Source organism: Danio aesculapii, chromosome 17, assembly GCF_903798145.1.
Source record: "Danio aesculapii chromosome 17, fDanAes4.1, whole genome shotgun sequence".
Lineage (NCBI taxonomy): Eukaryota > Metazoa > Chordata > Actinopteri > Cypriniformes > Danionidae > Danio > Danio aesculapii.
The window spans coordinates 53,818,295-53,834,401 of NC_079451.1; the positions used below are offsets into that span (position 1 = coordinate 53,818,295).

At 45.8% G+C, this 16,107-nt stretch overlaps 1 protein-coding gene across 1 annotated transcript in view; it reads left to right on the forward strand.

The window, feature by feature from the left end:
- The window catches only part of dync1h1 (dynein, cytoplasmic 1, heavy chain 1), a 42,902-nt gene that overhangs the window by 14,154 nt on the left and 12,641 nt on the right, over positions 1-16,107 (forward strand). Inside the window, 24 exon segments of the mRNA XM_056476424.1 lie at positions 467-607; positions 950-1,126; positions 1,255-1,365; positions 1,576-1,695; positions 2,034-2,273; positions 2,447-2,602; positions 4,743-4,856; positions 4,944-5,054; positions 6,481-6,690; positions 7,953-8,097; positions 8,225-8,393; positions 9,036-9,209; positions 10,559-10,727; positions 10,897-10,987; positions 10,990-11,084; positions 11,267-11,461; positions 11,547-11,813; positions 11,815-11,830; positions 12,024-12,124; positions 13,196-13,355; positions 13,649-13,889; positions 14,148-14,331; positions 14,944-15,156; positions 15,860-16,102. Of these exon segments, the coding sequence (XP_056332399.1) occupies positions 467-607; positions 950-1,126; positions 1,255-1,365; positions 1,576-1,695; positions 2,034-2,273; positions 2,447-2,602; positions 4,743-4,856; positions 4,944-5,054; positions 6,481-6,690; positions 7,953-8,097; positions 8,225-8,393; positions 9,036-9,209; positions 10,559-10,727; positions 10,897-10,987; positions 10,990-11,084; positions 11,267-11,461; positions 11,547-11,813; positions 11,815-11,830; positions 12,024-12,124; positions 13,196-13,355; positions 13,649-13,889; positions 14,148-14,331; positions 14,944-15,156; positions 15,860-16,102 (3,843 nt within the window).

Sequence of the window (16,107 nt, forward strand, 5' to 3'; positions counted from 1 at the left end):
GCCTCCTATTTCTGTATGTTTTGAGGAATATGATCTGTATTTAATCATACTTTTGACAATATTTGTAAAGTAGGCATCAAATTCTCTAGTAGTATTGGCAGTTTGATGGTATTTGATGTAAATTTAACCTTTAAAAAACGTCTAAAGAACGTTTATATGTGGATTGCTGTAGCGAAGTAATGTCTTAGTATCCTTGTCACAAATGAATAAATATCTGTTGCTCAGTAACATCTGTCAAAAATCAGTCACCAGATATGGAAGCTAGAGCTTTCAAATGATCAACCGTTCATCATGATTGCTTTTAGACTACATTATGGTTTAGACTGTGACTGTAAATACTCCCACAGGTTGTAGAGTGAGAGTAAATGTGTTTAAATCTCTTACTCTTCCTACAGAACAAACACAGCAGTAAAATATGTAGTGTTAGCCTGCAGTGTAGTGCACTGAACTCCTGCTTGTTTTACAGGTGGGCGTCCACTATGAGCTGTCAGAGGAGGAGAAGTTCTACAGGAATGCTCTGACCCGGATGCCTGACGGCCCGTCTGCTCTGGAGGAGGCCTATAATGCAGTCAAGGAGAACGTGTCTGAGGTGGAGCAGTACGTCAAGGTCAGCTCTACACACTCATGCAGACGCTGTGTAGTGTGTTAGTTTTATCATATTTCTGCTCATGAGACATTATCAATACTCTGCTGACAAGTAAATATTGTGGAGGTGTTTCCAGAGTTTAGTCAGTATATTGCAGAATCACTGATGATGACGCATTAGCATCAGGGATAAAGTATCATGCTAATATCGATATTTCTGCTGATCTAACACAGAGTCACTTACATCAGGAGATGTTAATATCGGTGTTGATATTGTGCCGTTATTTCTTGTCATATGTCGATATACGGCAGAATCCCTGACATGGTGGTAATATAGTGTTTATGTTCTGCGCTGCTCCTCCAGGTGTGGCTGCAGTACCAGTGTCTGTGGGACATGCAGCCGGAGAACATCTACAACCGGCTGGAGGAAGACCTGAACAAGTGGCAGGCGCTGCTGGTGCAGATCCGCAAGGCCCGCGGCACCTTCGACAACGCAGAGACCCGGAAAGAGTTCGGGCCCGTCATCATCGACTACGGCAAGGTGAGAGGATATTTTAGATATTTGGACTAGAAACAAGACAACCGAAGTAAGAAAAGCATTATTGCAGTGTGTAGATGTGATCTGATATGGGAATAACCTCTACACTCTCTCTATGCTGCATGTTTTAGGTCCAGTCTAAAGTCAACCTGAAGTACGACTCGTGGCATAAGGAGGTGCTGAGCCGCTTTGGGCAGATGCTGGGAAACAACATGCAGGACTTCCACTCACAGATCTCCAAGGTGAGCCTGAGCTCCGGCTGAGGGCATTATGGGATGTGCTTGTGAATGTTTAACTCTTTATTTACTGTACACGACTGCTGAGCTTTTCTAACGGTGACTGTAATGTGCTGATGCTCATCTGAAGCTGCTCATTATGTGATCATTATAGCGATACGCTCTATATAATAGATATAATCGAGTGTTTCTGAGCTGTTGTGTGTTGTTCTGCAGTCTCGGCAAGAGCTGGAGCAGCACTCGGTGGACACGGCCAGCACGTCTGACGCAGTCACCTTCATCACGTACGTGCAGACGCTCAAACGCAAGATCAAGCAGTTCGAGAAGCAAGTGGACGTGAGTATGAGCTGAACAACACACACCTAAAGACACACACTAACAGGAGGATATACTCATTGATTCTACCTGAAGATGCTATAAACTTTGAGTTTCTTTCCTCTGTTGAACATAAGATATTTTGAAGAATGTTGTAGGCCGGTAACATTGACTTCTATTGTAGGAAAAACTAATACTGTGGAAGTCAGTGGTTACTGGTTTCCAACATTCTTCAAAATATCTTCCTCTGTGTTCAACAGAAGAAACTCAAAGGATGAGTAAATGAGTGTTCATTTCAGTGTGAACGCGCTCCTTAAATCTGCTCAGTGAGTGAATCGTATCTGACCTCTCGTCCACAGCTCTTCCGCAACGGTCAGCGTCTGCTGGAGAAGCAGCGGTTCCAGTTTCCTCCATCTTGGCTCTACATCGACAACATCGAGGGCGAGTGGGGCGCCTTCAGCGACATCATGAAGCGCAAAGACACAGCCATCCAGCAGCAGGTGGCCAACCTCCAGATGAAGATCGTGCAGGAGGACCGCGCCGTGGAGAACCGCACCACCGACCTGCTGGCCGACTGGGAGAAGACCAAACCCGTGGCTGTACGTGTCTGCTAAAGCACATACAGAGATCTCGATTCTCCTTTTGTTCCTCTGAAAGGAATTATCTGGTGCTTCGTTCCCATGCTTCACTATTATATTACATGGAGACAGACGAGCAGCAGTGTGTGTTCCTGCAGACTCAGCAGTGTGTGTGTGTGTGTGTGTGTGTGCAGGGGAGTCTGCGGCCAGAGGAGGCGCTGCAGTCGCTCACCATCTATGAGGGAAAGTTCGGCCGTCTGAAGGATGACAGAGAGAAGTGTGCGAAGGCCAAAGAGGCTCTGGAGCTGACGGACACGGGCCTGCCCAGCAGCAGTGAGGAGAGAGTACAGGTGACACACACACACACACACACACACACACTCACACACACACACTCACACACCATAACACAAACACACAAGTCGGGCTGGGTGATTATTCACATTGAAGTAGTGACGTGAATGAGCAGAGACTTAAGACATGTCATCAACCTCTGATCAAGCCTCTGCTGGTCACTCTGGGCTGGACGAGTCTGACCGGCCCAGTAGAAGGAACTGCTAGCGTTGAGCTCTTGTGTACATCATTTATTAATGCAGAGGAGTTTTCACTGCTGGTGTGTGCTCTTCAATTCAATTCCCCTTTATTAGTATAGCGCTTATACAATGTAGATTGTGTCAAAGCAGCTTCACATAAAAGGTCACAGTAAATAGGAACAGTGTAGTTCAGTTTGTAGTGTTTAAGTTCAGTTCAGTTTAGCTCAGTTCAGTGTGGTTTAATAATCACTACTGAGAGTCCAAACACTGAAGAGCAAATCCAACGATGCGCAGCTCTACAGATCCTGAACCATGCAAGCCAGTGGAGACAGCGGAGAGGGAAAAAAAAACTTCACTAAAGGCGGAAGTGAAGAAAAAAAAACCTTGAGAGAAACCAGGCTCAGTTGGGCACGACCATTTTAATTTCTCCGCTGGCCAAACGTCTTGTGCAGAGCTGCAGTCTCAGTGGCGGAGGCTGGAAGCTGGCCTCAGCGAAGACTCGTCTGTCTCTGGAGCGTCATAGGAAACAGTCTCATGTTCTCCACTCTTCCATGACCATCGCAGTAGTTGTTCAGGATTCGGCCAGGTCCAGGATATGGAAACCTTGGGATCATCTCGACGTTGGTCTTGGATCGAATCAGTGACTCTGCATAGTCTGGGGGCCTCGGGAAGAGTATCCCCAGGTGGAAATGGAGAATAAAGAAAATAATTAGCGTAGCTGATGTTCACAGTGTATATCAGCAAGATGCATAACCTGTGTGGAAGCCCCCTAAGTGGTGCACTAAGTGTATGCTTTACTGAACAGATAGGTCTTTAATCTAGTTTTGAATTGGGAGAGTGTGTCTGAGCCTCGGACGTTATCAGGAAGGCTATTCCAGAGTTAGGAGCTATAAATGAGAAGGCTCGACCTCCTTTACTCGACTTTGCTATTCTAGGTACTACCAGAAGTCCTGAGTTTTGAGACCTTAAAGAGCAAGTTGGATTGTAGCGAGACAGAAGATTGGTTAGATAAGCAGGAGCTAGATTATTTAACAGCTTTATATGTAAGAAGCATATTTTAAATTCAATACGAAACTTAACAGGCAGCCAGTGTAAGGAGGATAAAATTGGGGTGATGTGATCAAATTTTCTAGACCTGGTTAGAACTCTGGCAGCTGCATTTTGTACTAATTGAAGTTTGTTAATAGAGGATGCTGGGCAGCCAGCAAACAGATGCATTACAGTAGTCCAGCCTAGAAGTCATAAAAGCATGGACTAGCTTTTCTGCATCTGAGATGGATAGCATACTTCGTACTTAGCTATATTTCTCAGATGAAAGAAAGCAGTTTTTGTGACATGGGAAATATGATTTTTAAAAGTTAAATTACTGTCTAATATGACACCCAGATCTTTTATAGTAGAGCTAACGCTAACTTTGTATCCCTCTAATTGTAGGTCGAGTTGTGAGATCTGCTGTGTACAGGATTTTGGCCCAATAAGTAATAATTCTGTTTTGTCTGAGTTTAAGAGAAGATAATTGTTGGTCATCCAGTCTTTAACATCTTTAATACACTCAGTTAGCTTGGACAGATTAGACGTCTCGTCAGGTTTAGTTGAAATATATAATTGAGTATCATCTGCATAGCAGTGAAAGCTGATCCCATGTCTTCTAATAATGTCTCCCAGGGGTAGCATGTATATTGTAAACAGTAAAGGGCCTAAAACTGATCCTTGAGGCACCCCGTATTTTACTGGGCTGATTTGTGAAGGCTGTCCATTAATATTCACAAACTGGTAACGGTCAGATAAGTATGATGTAAACCATTGAAGGCCTCTTCAGTTTCATCTGCTGTAAATTCTTATGAGCTGGTATTAACAAGTCTTAGACATCCTGCATGTGCACTGGTCTAACAGCTACAGCTAATGGAGTACAAACAAGCCTGTGTGTGTGTGTGTGTGTGTGTGTGTGTGTGTTCAGGTGGCTCTGGAGGAGCTGCAGGACCTGAAGGGTGTGTGGTCGGAGCTGTCGAAGGTGTGGGAGCAGATCGACCAGATGAAGGAGCAGCCGTGGGTCTCTGTGCAGCCACGCAAGGTCTAGCATTAGCCTGAGTTGTATTAGCTCATCACACTGCAGACTGAGCGCGCGCTTCACCGAGTGTGTGTGTGTGTGTGTCCACAGCTCCGCCAAAGTCTGGACGGACTCCTCAACCAGCTGAAGAACTTCCCGGCGCGGCTGCGTCAGTACGCCTCCTATGAGTATGTGCAGCGGCTGCTGAAGGGCTACATGAAGGTGAGCGCTCGGCCCTCTGGGTAATGCACAGCTCCAGCTTTTACAGTTGCTGTGTTAAGAGAGACGGCTACTTCCTGAAAAACTAGAGTTACTGTAAAGCTGATTACATTGAGAAAAACTGCAGTTACAGTGAATGAAAGAATGAATGAATGAGTGAGTGAATAATTGAGTGAGTGAATGAGTGAATAAATGAAGTTAGGTAATGAATAAAATGAGTGAGTGAATGAATAAATGAGTGAGTGAATGAGTGAGTGAATAAATGAATGAGTGAATGAATGAGTGAATGAATGAGTGAGTAGATGAGTGGGGGGAGTGAGTAAATGAGTGAGTGAATAAATGAGTAAGTGAATGAGTGAATAAATGAGTGAGTGAGTGAATAAATAAACGAGTGAGTGAATAAGTGAATGAATAAATGAGTGAGTGAATGATAAAATGAGTTAGTGAATAAGTGAGTGAGTGGTGAATGAATAAATGAGGGAATGAATAAATGAGTAAATGAATGAGTGAATGAATAAATGTGTAAATGAATGAGTAAGAGAATGAATGAGTGAGTGAATGAATAAATGAGTGAGTGGGTGAATGAATAAATGAGGGAATGAGTAAATGAATGAGTGAATGAATAAAATGTGTAAATGAGTGAGTGAATAAATGAGTGAGTGAATGAATAAATGAGTGAGTGAATAAATGAGTGAGTGGGTGAGTGAATAAATGAGGGGATGAATAAATGAGTAAATGAATGAGTGAGCGAATAAATAAACGTATGAGTGGAATGAATAAATGAGTGAGCAAATGAATGAGTGAATTAATAAATGAATGAGTGAATAAACAAATGATTGAGTGAATGGATAAATGAATGAGGGAATGAATGAGTGATCCAATGAGTGAGTGAGTGAATAAACGAATGAGTGATAAAGAAATGAGTGAATGAATGAATAAATGAACGATTGAATGGATGAGCAAATAAGCAAATGATTGAGTAAATGAAGGAATAAGTGAATGAATGAATAAATCAGTGAGTGAAGGAATGAAAAAGCGAATGATTGAATGAATAAATGAGTGAATGAATAAATGAATCAGTGATTGAATGAATAAATGAATCAGTGAATGAATGAGTGAATAAGCGAATGAGTGAATAAATAAATAAATGAATGAATAAATGAATCAGTGAGTGAATGAATAAATGAATCAGTGAGTGAGTGAATGAATGAATGAATAAATGAATGAAGAGTGAATTGAATTACAGTGCTGGAATTGGATCTGAAATGTGCTTGAATTAGTCTGGGTCAGAACCCTGTAATCCTCTATTAATATGTGAACACCAGTGTCCTGTGTGTCCCGTTATCATATGTCGTGTGAACGCATCTCTTCAGTCAGGGATTGTGATGTTTGTGTCAGCGTGTGACCCCTGAACCGTGCCCCTCCGCAGGTCAACATGCTGGTGATCGAGCTGAAGTCGGAGGCACTGAAGGACCGGCACTGGAAGCAGCTGATGAAGCGTCTGCATGTCAACTGGGTGCTGTCGGAGCTCAGCCTGGGCCAGATCTGGGACGTGGACCTGCAGAAGAACGAGATGGTGGTGAAGGACGTGCTGCTGGTGGCGCAGGGAGAGATGGCCCTCGAGGAGTTCCTCAAGCAGGTGCTGCGCACACGCACACACACACACACACACACACACACACACACACACACACACACACATCAGGAGAAAACAACTCATCTTTGCCATGATGACTGTAGACTGTAGATCATATTTGACTGGTTATTTTTCTCTAGTCTGAAAATCACTATGGAAGTCAATGGTTACAGGTTTTCAACATTTTTCAAAATATCTTCTTTTGTGTTTAGCAGAAGAAAGAAACTCATAATGGTTTGAAACATTTTTATTTTGGGGTGAACTGACCCTTCAGCTAGTTTAGTTAGGTTAATAGGCAGGTCATTGGACAACAGTGGGTTGGTCTCTAGACAGTAAAGAATATTTAAGGGTGCCGCTGATGTTGACCTGTAAACATTAGTTAAAGATAATTCAATACTATTATTCCAACCAAACTAAAAGAGGAGTTTGTCCAGAAGTAAAAGTATAATGGGAAATCTTGTGTGAAACGGCCTGGCTCTGTTGAACAGCAGTTTGTTTGGATGAGGAGGTGCTCAGAGTTCAGCTCCTTTATCTTTACTCAAGCAGAGGCTTTCATCTACAGCGACTTACACATGAGGAGAAAACCGGAGCGGCTCCTCACCAGACAGCAGCAGCAGCAGCAGTGTGTCCAACAGAATGGAATTTTAAAGCCTAACGGTGCACAGTGTATGTCGAGCGACACTCTCACCTGTCCCACTCTCCAACCTTAGATGTGCATAACACTGATGGTGGACAAATGAAGAATGGACAATCAATAGCGGACATATACCAAACTGTAACACACTGAACAGATTGCAAATTCCCTGACACACAACACAGAAGTTCCAGTGTTCCGGGCCTCGCGGGTAGCGTCCTGTCACCACTATTGTGCCACGGTGGCAGCGGCTGGATTAGAGAGCGTGTGATGACGTCAGACAGCTGAGGAATGTAGGAATGGAAGCGGGAGAAGAGCGAGAGAGAAACTATTGGAAAAAAAAGATCAAACAACACAAGAGCGTAACAAACACTGAAGATGTCCAGGCTCTGTCAAACATCATTTGGGGAATATTAAAAAAGAACTAAATTAAAGGCTGACGTCACCTGTGCACAGTACTCAACATCTGAAGGGGATCCTCACCTGTCATCACGGCTATCCTAAAACTATTGATCAGCACAAACGCTTTGATTTACATCAAATCTTGACTACTGTATGCATGCATGCGCACCAGGTGCCAGTGTGTGTGCTCAGACTAGGCTGACCCAGCACTGTCTTCTGTGTTCTGCAGATCCGTGAGGTCTGGAACTCATATGAGCTGGACCTGGTCAACTACCAGAACAAGTGTCGCCTGATCCGCGGCTGGGACGATCTGTTCAACAAGGTGAAGGAGCACATCAACAGCGTGTCGGCAATGAAGCTGTCGCCTACTATAAGGTCAGAAACACACACACACACACACACACCTCTCTCTCCGTGAACACACACACACACACACATCTCTCTCTCCGTGAACACACACACACTGCTGCGGTGGGGTGTAATAATAATGATGCTCTGCGCAGGTGTTTGAGGAGGACGCTTTGAGCTGGGAGGACAAGCTGAACCGCATCATGGCGCTGTTTGACGTGTGGATCGACGTGCAGCGCCGCTGGGTTTACCTCGAGGGCATCTTCACAGGAAGTGCAGACATCAAACACCTGCTGCCCGTGGAGACGCAGCGCTTCCAGAGGTCAGAGGTCACACACACACACACAACTCTCCTGGTCTGATTGAAGGGGATAGTTCACCCAAACATCCCTATTTTACTCTGTTTACTCTCCCTCTGAGGGGTTCAGACCTTCCTCTGCTCAACACTAAAGATATTTAGAAAAATGCTGAAACCATATATTAAATAGAAACACTGTTACTGCGGCCCAATCAGCCCTCCAGGAGTCTGTCCTGCAGAGAAATCTCCTCCGTGTGTGCAGAATTCAGCAGTTAATGACCGAACACGTCTCTACAGAGGTTCAGTGTTGCTGCAGATGAATAATCACACACAAAACAGCATTCAAGTATGTTTCAGTAGGCTAGATGTTAAATAATAGTCATTCAAACACCTTGCTGTTGGTCTCGAGCGTTCCGCCATGTTGTAGTTTTACACTGCTTACCTGCGCTTGTTGTTCGAACCAAATTTACCATCTGTCAGACTTACAGTTTGGGACAGTTCTATTTCGAGCACCATGTAGGATGATAGTATGTGGATTGGGAAGTTCAGTGGTTTCAGGGTTTGAGCATTTTCAGAGTATCCTTCTTTTGTGTTCAACAGAGGAAAGAAGCGTTTAAGACGAGTGAAGTGTCAGAACCTGATGAGCATTTCCATTTTGCATTTCAGCATCAGCACAGAGTTCCTGGCTCTGATGAAGAAGGTGACCAAGTCTCCGCTGGTGATGGACGTGCTGAACATCCAGGGGGTTCAGAGGTCACTGGAGAGACTGGCGGATCTGCTGGGGAAGATCCAGAAGGCCCTGGGGGAGTATCTGGAGAGAGAGCGCTCGTCCTTCCCCAGGTATGATCAGCTGCTGCGTGAACACAGAGAGAGCCTGCTGGAAGAGTGTTCTGCTGTGTTCCCTCTTCCGGCTTCATGTCACCTCTGTAGACCTCGTGCACACCGGACCGTTTTCTCATGTTTATCACTGACGTTTACCACAGGAAACTGCAGGAAGGTTATTATGCATATCCAGAGTTGGGGCCCTATCATACACCCGGCGCAAGACATGTTTGCCCTGATGTGTTGCTATTTCAGACCAACACAACTCTAATTTTCCTGTTTTCCGCCACGTTGTTGAAATAGCTAATGCATTTGCGCCACCTTGTGGACCCATGGGTGTTCTGGTCTAGAACAGAGGTGTGTTAAGGCGCATTGTTGGAGCGCTGCTAATTGAGGAACTAAAATAGACAGCGATAGATCAGCTGAAAGCAGGTGTAAAGTCCAGCACTTGTGCACCTCACTCAAACATTGCTTAAAACACACAGGATGTACAACAACACACACATATCTTTACACATGACAGAGTTAAAGGATTAAAATAATACGAGAAACATTATTATTAAACCCACTGCCTTCATCTCAGGGGGCTTTTTCAGTTATTCATGACAATTTGCTTTGGTAACATGTTATTATTATTTATTATATGCAGATTTATATTTGTTTTAATACATTTGTTTTTAGATTGTCCACCTGTCAGGTTTTGGACCTTATAGGGCATAGCCACATGTGTGTTCGGATATAACTCTAACTCTAATAATGTTCATTTATTCCTTACTGGAGATCAGAACTGAATTTAGAGAGAGTTTTGAAACTTATCTTTGCGCTCAACAAACTAAATTAATTCTGAAGGTAATGGATGTCTGTGAACACAACACGCTTCCTTATCCACGAGAGAGAGAGAGAGTAAAGAGGCTGAATGGAGGAGGCTGGTTCTTTATCCTCACGCTGCAGATGCTCTGTTTAACTGTGTTCTCGCTAGTGAAGCGTTCAGTTTTTACACAACTGACTCTTAAAGGGAGTGAGAGACGAGACTCTGATTGCTTAATGCAGGTTATGCTCAACACACACCCAGAAGAGAATAAGTACACCCTGTTAGATCATGCACGAGCGCATTTGTCCTGTTCTTAAAATAGCAGAAGTGGATTCAGACACACCATTAATGCCTTTGCACCCTGCGCTTTAGACTTTGCGCCTAGATCGTTAAATGGAGCCCTTGCTGACCGCTGAACTGCTTAATCTCTGCTCAGTAATGCTGTCTGCAGCGCTGTTATGATGCAGATGTCCAGTTATTCTGGCTGATCCATCATGGGGTTGGTAAGTGTTATCTTGTCATCACTGAAGACTCTGCGGTGGTCTGCTTCCGGCAGGTTCTACTTTGTGGGTGATGAAGATCTGCTGGAGATCATCGGCAACAGTAAAAACGGTGGCCAAACTGCAGAAGACACTTCAAGAAGATGTTTTGCAGGCGTCTCCAGCATCCTGCTGAACGAGGACAACACTGAGGTGCTGGGCATCTCGTCCCGTGAGGGAGAGGAGGTATCTAATGTTTCCACTGTGCAGTTTTGGTGGTGTTCATGTGTTTGTTTCAGCACTTATTGAAGGATGAGGCTGTTATTATGTAAAATGGTGATTCTGTGCTGATCTCCGTAACTGACTGATGGTAAATAAAGAAGCCAGTCCTGATGGAGCGTTGTGTTGTGGTCAGGTGCTGTACAAGACAGCGGTCTCCATCACGGAGCACCCCAAGATCAACGAGTGGCTGACGCTGGTGGAGCGTGAGATCGGGTGGACGCTGGCCAGCTGCTGGCGGAGTCTGTGACGGAGGTGGGCGGATTCAACAAGGGCACTGGCATCGACCTGACCACCTACATCAGCTGGATCGACCGCTACCAGGTGAGCCGCACGCCGAGATAGCCACTAACTGGGGTGTGACGATACATCATAGGAGCGCTCGCATCAGATATTTGATGGCAGAGTTGTTTACATGAACATCAGTGATCTGATTATCAGGCAGTCGCTAATGCACAGGTGAACATCAGTGCTCAGAGTGTGTGTGTGTGTTTGTGTTTGCGCAGGCCCAGCTGGTGGTTCTGTCCACCCAGATCGACTGGTCTGAGAATGTGGAGAGTGCTCTGAACACCATCGCAGGCGGGGGGAACATGGCTCCGCTGCAGGCCGTGCTGCAGAACGTAGAGGCGACGCTCAACCTGCTGGCCGACACCGTCCTGATGGAGCAGCCGCCACTGCGCAGGAAGAAGCTGGAGCACCTGGTGAGGAACACACCTGTCTGTCTGTCTGTCTGTATGAGATCAGCTGAGGCTCATGGGTAATAATAATAATGATCAATGACTGTAGATCACGGAGCTGGTGCACCAGAGAGACGTGACCCGAACCCTCATCAAGAACAAGATCGATAACCCCAAGTCGTTCGAGTGGCTGAGCCAGATGCGCTTCTACTTCGACCCCAAGCAGACGGACGTGCTGCAGCAGCTCTCCATCCAGATGGCCAACGCCAAGTTCAACTACGGCTTTGAGTATCTGGGCGTGCAGGAGAAGCTGGTGCAGACGCCGCTCACCGACCGCTGCTACCTCACCATGACACAGGCGCTGGAGGCTCGGCTGGGGGGGGTCGCCCTTCGGTCAGTCCACATGAACACACACACACACACACACACACACACACTCTCTCTGTGCGTGTTTCTCTCTCTCTCTCTCTCTCTCTCTCTCTGCTTGGGGAGGTTAGAGCTGCAGCTGAGTGTGTGTGTGTGTGTGTGTGTGTGTGTGTGTGTGTGTGTGTGTGTGTGTGTGTGTGTGTGTGTTGTTATCCTGCAGGGCCCGCTGGAACTGGGAAGACCGAGTCTGTGAAGGCGCTGGGGCATCAGCTGGGCCGCTTTGTGCTGGTCTTCAACTGCGATGAGACCTTCGACTTCCAGGTGCAGTAGACCTCTGCTAATATTATATTTATAACACACTGGCCAACATTTGAAGTGGATCAGAAATGTTTTCAGAATTATCCTCAGACAGGGATGGGTGTTAAAGAGTTTTAGGAGAACTTTAATGAAAGGTTTTGATCCCCTTCACATGTTGACTACCATAGAGAGAGTGATAGATATACAGTCAAGCCCAACATTACTCAGCCCTGCACAGTCTTAGTTACTCTTACTCATCCAGAACGTTTTCTGTCTCACGCTTCCTATAATCGCTCGTCTCCACTGGTGTTCTTGTCCAGTCATCTTCACTGATGAGTGACTCTTTCAGACTGGAGGATCTCCTTCATCACCCTGATCTTCAGCTCCTCCACTGATTCTCAATTGGGTTTAAGTCAGGGCTCTGGCTAGGCCACTGCAAAGCATTTCTTCACCACATTTGCTGTCTGTTTTGGGTCTTTGTGGTTAGAGCTGAACAATATTTTGTTTGAGCGTCGATATGCGAGTGTGAGCGTGTGTGTATCAGCAATAGTCACATCGCAAGATTAGATTATTCATTAAAGATTGAAAGATTGGGATATTATTACATTTTATTTTTATTTCATATAACGATGTCTGGGTTATTTTGCATTTGATTGATCAATTTCTGTACATAAATACTGTTCAATGACTCAGACCATAAAGCACTGCTTATTTATTTATTTATTTATTTATTTATTATTTATTTATTTATTTATTTATTTAGCTTTATTATTTATGCAGATGCGCTGAATAGAAAGAGACTTGATCATCCCAGTCGATCTAAATGAATGAAATCTTTCCAGATAGAGCTGTTCAAATCATCTGGTGAAATAATATTCATATCGCGTTAAATAATCGCAGCAAAACATCCTAATGTCTGATTTCTCCGGTGTCGTGCAGCCTCGGTTGTGGTGCTGAAATGTCCGCTGGCTCTTGCAGCAATGTTGTCAATATGGTGTACCGTAATCAGAGCTTCAGCAGTTAATCTGGTCAGAAGCGTAGCGTCTGCAGTGTGTATAATGGTGCCGTGTGTGACACTGTGCTGTTCTCCCGCAGGCGATGGGTCGTATATTCGTGGGTCTCTGTCAGGTGGGAGCGTGGGGCTGCTTCGATGAGTTCAACCGGCTGGAGGAGCGCATGCTGTCGGCGGTGTCCCAGCAGGTGCAGTTCATACAGGTGGCACTGAGGGAACACAGCAACCCCAACCGAGACCACAGTACGTACAACACACTCACACACACACACACAGTACAGCTTTCTCTCACAGCGCCCCCTAGAGGATGCAGATGCCCATCACCAGTATCATAGTCATCTTTATAAGCAGAGAATCGAGAGTGATGCTGAACTATCAATAATCACACAGTGAGGTGTAAATCAGAGTATTTGACAGGATTCTCCTCGGTGGTGAAGGCTAGCTCTGTTAGCATCTCATCATCAACATGCTCATCAATATTTGCTGTATTAGTCTTGTGTGTTGTTGGTGTGTTAATGATTGTGTGTGTTGCGCAGGTGTGCCCGTCACCACTGAGCTGCTGAATAAGCAGGTGAAGGTGAGTCCAGAGATGGCCATCTTCATCACCATGAACCCCGGATACGCCGGACGCTCCAACCTGCCGGATAACCTGAAGAAGCTGTTCCGCAGCCTGGCCATGACCAAACCCGACCGGCAGCTGATCGCGCAGGTCATGCTGTACTCACAGGGCTTCCGCACCGCCGAGACCCTCGCCAAGAAGATCGTGCCCTTCTTCAAGTGTGTAGAGCTCTGAGTGTGTGTGTGTGTGTGTGTGTGTGTGTATACTGCTTTAGCTGTACATGTGAGGGCTCCGAGTCTAAAAGCGAGCCATTAGTGTTGACATGTCACTGCTCCTCACTGTATTAGTATCTGCTGATGTGCAGCTGTATCTGTGAGGGTTGAGTTATCACAGACACGATCATTAACCTGAGAGAAGAACAGTGTAGGTCTCTGCAGTGTCCTTACTAAGATAATGAAACAGACCTGTGTGTGCAGGTTGTGTGACGAGCAGCTCTCCTCTCAGTCCCACTATGACTTCGGTCTGCGTGCGCTGAAGAGTGTGTTGATCAGCGCCGGGAACGTGAAGCGCGAACGCATCCAGAAGATCAAGCGGGAGAAGTGTGAGCGCGGCGAAGATGTGGACGAGAATGAGATCGCAGAGAACCTTCCTGAGCAGGAGGTAAGAGGAGCGTGTGGTAGCCCCGCCCCTTCATTAGTAGCTCCGCCCCTTCATCATCAGTAGCTCCACTTTTATAATCAGCTCCACATCTATAATCCTCTTAGTCTATGCTGACATTATCTTCAGCAGCTCAAACACTCTAATGGCTAATGGACAGACGGCTGCTTCTCACTCAGGGCTGCTGATTATGCTAATGAGATGGGCACTAGTGGGCGGGGCTTTCCCCCTCTGATGACACGTACAAAGGGAGAATGTCAATCAAAGTGTTTCATTCATCAAGTCTGATTAGAACAAACACAATTCATTCATGTTGAGCATTAGAGACTGCTGGAGAGATTCACACACTGCTGACACACACACACACACACACACACACACACACACACACACACACACACACACACACACTGGGGTTAAACCCCACAGACAAGTGATTTCTGCATAATAGGCGCCCTTTAAGTGTTCAAATCTTATCTAATCTGCATTTATTTGTTTGTGGATTTATTATAATAGTGTTAGCCATGAGAACAGCCCCTGTAGCTGAAAGGACATGAGATGAATGTGTATATAATCTGATATCCATATCTCTGCTCATAAATCGTCTGTGTGCAGATCCTGATCCAGAGTGTGTGTGAGACGATGGTGCCGAAGCTGGTGGCGGAGGACATCCCTCTGCTGTTCAGCCTGCTGTCGGACGTGTTCCCGGGCGTGCAGTACATGCGCGGGGAGATGACGGCGCTGCGGGAAGAGCTGAAGAAGGTGTGTGCTGAGATGTACCTGACCTACGGGGACGGAGACGACGTGGGCAGCATGTGGGTGGAGAAGGTGAGCTAACACACACACACACACACACACACACACACACACACACAGGGAAATGCTTGTGCTTTTAGTGTGTGGGGATGTGTGTGCTGTGATCTTCAGTGTTGTTAGATGAGTTGATCAGTTTTGTCTTTTGTGAGTGAATGGAGAACGATTGACAAGTGGGTAGTGCTGAACTGAACATGAGTTTGAGCACGTGAATATTCATCTGTACTGCACATTAAACTGTAGAGTGGCTTCAGAACATTTAGGAGACAGTAGGCCTACAAGACGACTTTCTAGTGCCCTTTAATCACCTACCTTCATGGCTATTATTGGCTTAGAAGAGTCTTTTCATTATCTACATCAATATTAAAATCACCAATAATTAAACCTTTATCTGTGGCCAGAACTATTTCAGATAAGAATCAGCAAGTTCTGCAGTAAAGCGTGTGTGGTTCCCTGGAGGTCTGTATACTGTAGTGTAGTGTATATACAGCTGCTAATACACATTTATAGAGTTATACAGCACTAAACACACTGCACATGAGCTCTACTTTAGTCAGATCTCTGACTGACACTAGAAACAGCACCTAAGTGAATGGAGTCTCCTGAGGTGTAGTGTAGGTGCTGCTGTTAACACAGGTGAATGTGAGAGAGGTCACGCTGCCTCAGCAGGAAGTAGACTGATACAGACGCAGTGATGGAGTCCTCTGTCTCTCCGCAGGTCCTGCAGCTCTACCAGATCACACAGATCAACCACGGGCTCATGATGGTGGGTCCGTCGGGCAGCGGGAAGACCCTGGCCTGGAGGGTGCTGCTGAAGGCCCTGGAGCGGCTGGAGGGGGTGGAGGGAGTCGCTCACATCATCGACCCCAAAGCCATCAGCAAAGACCACCTGTACGGCACACTGGACCCCAACACACGCGAGTGGACCGACGGGCTCTTCACACACGTGCTGCGCAAGTCAGTCTC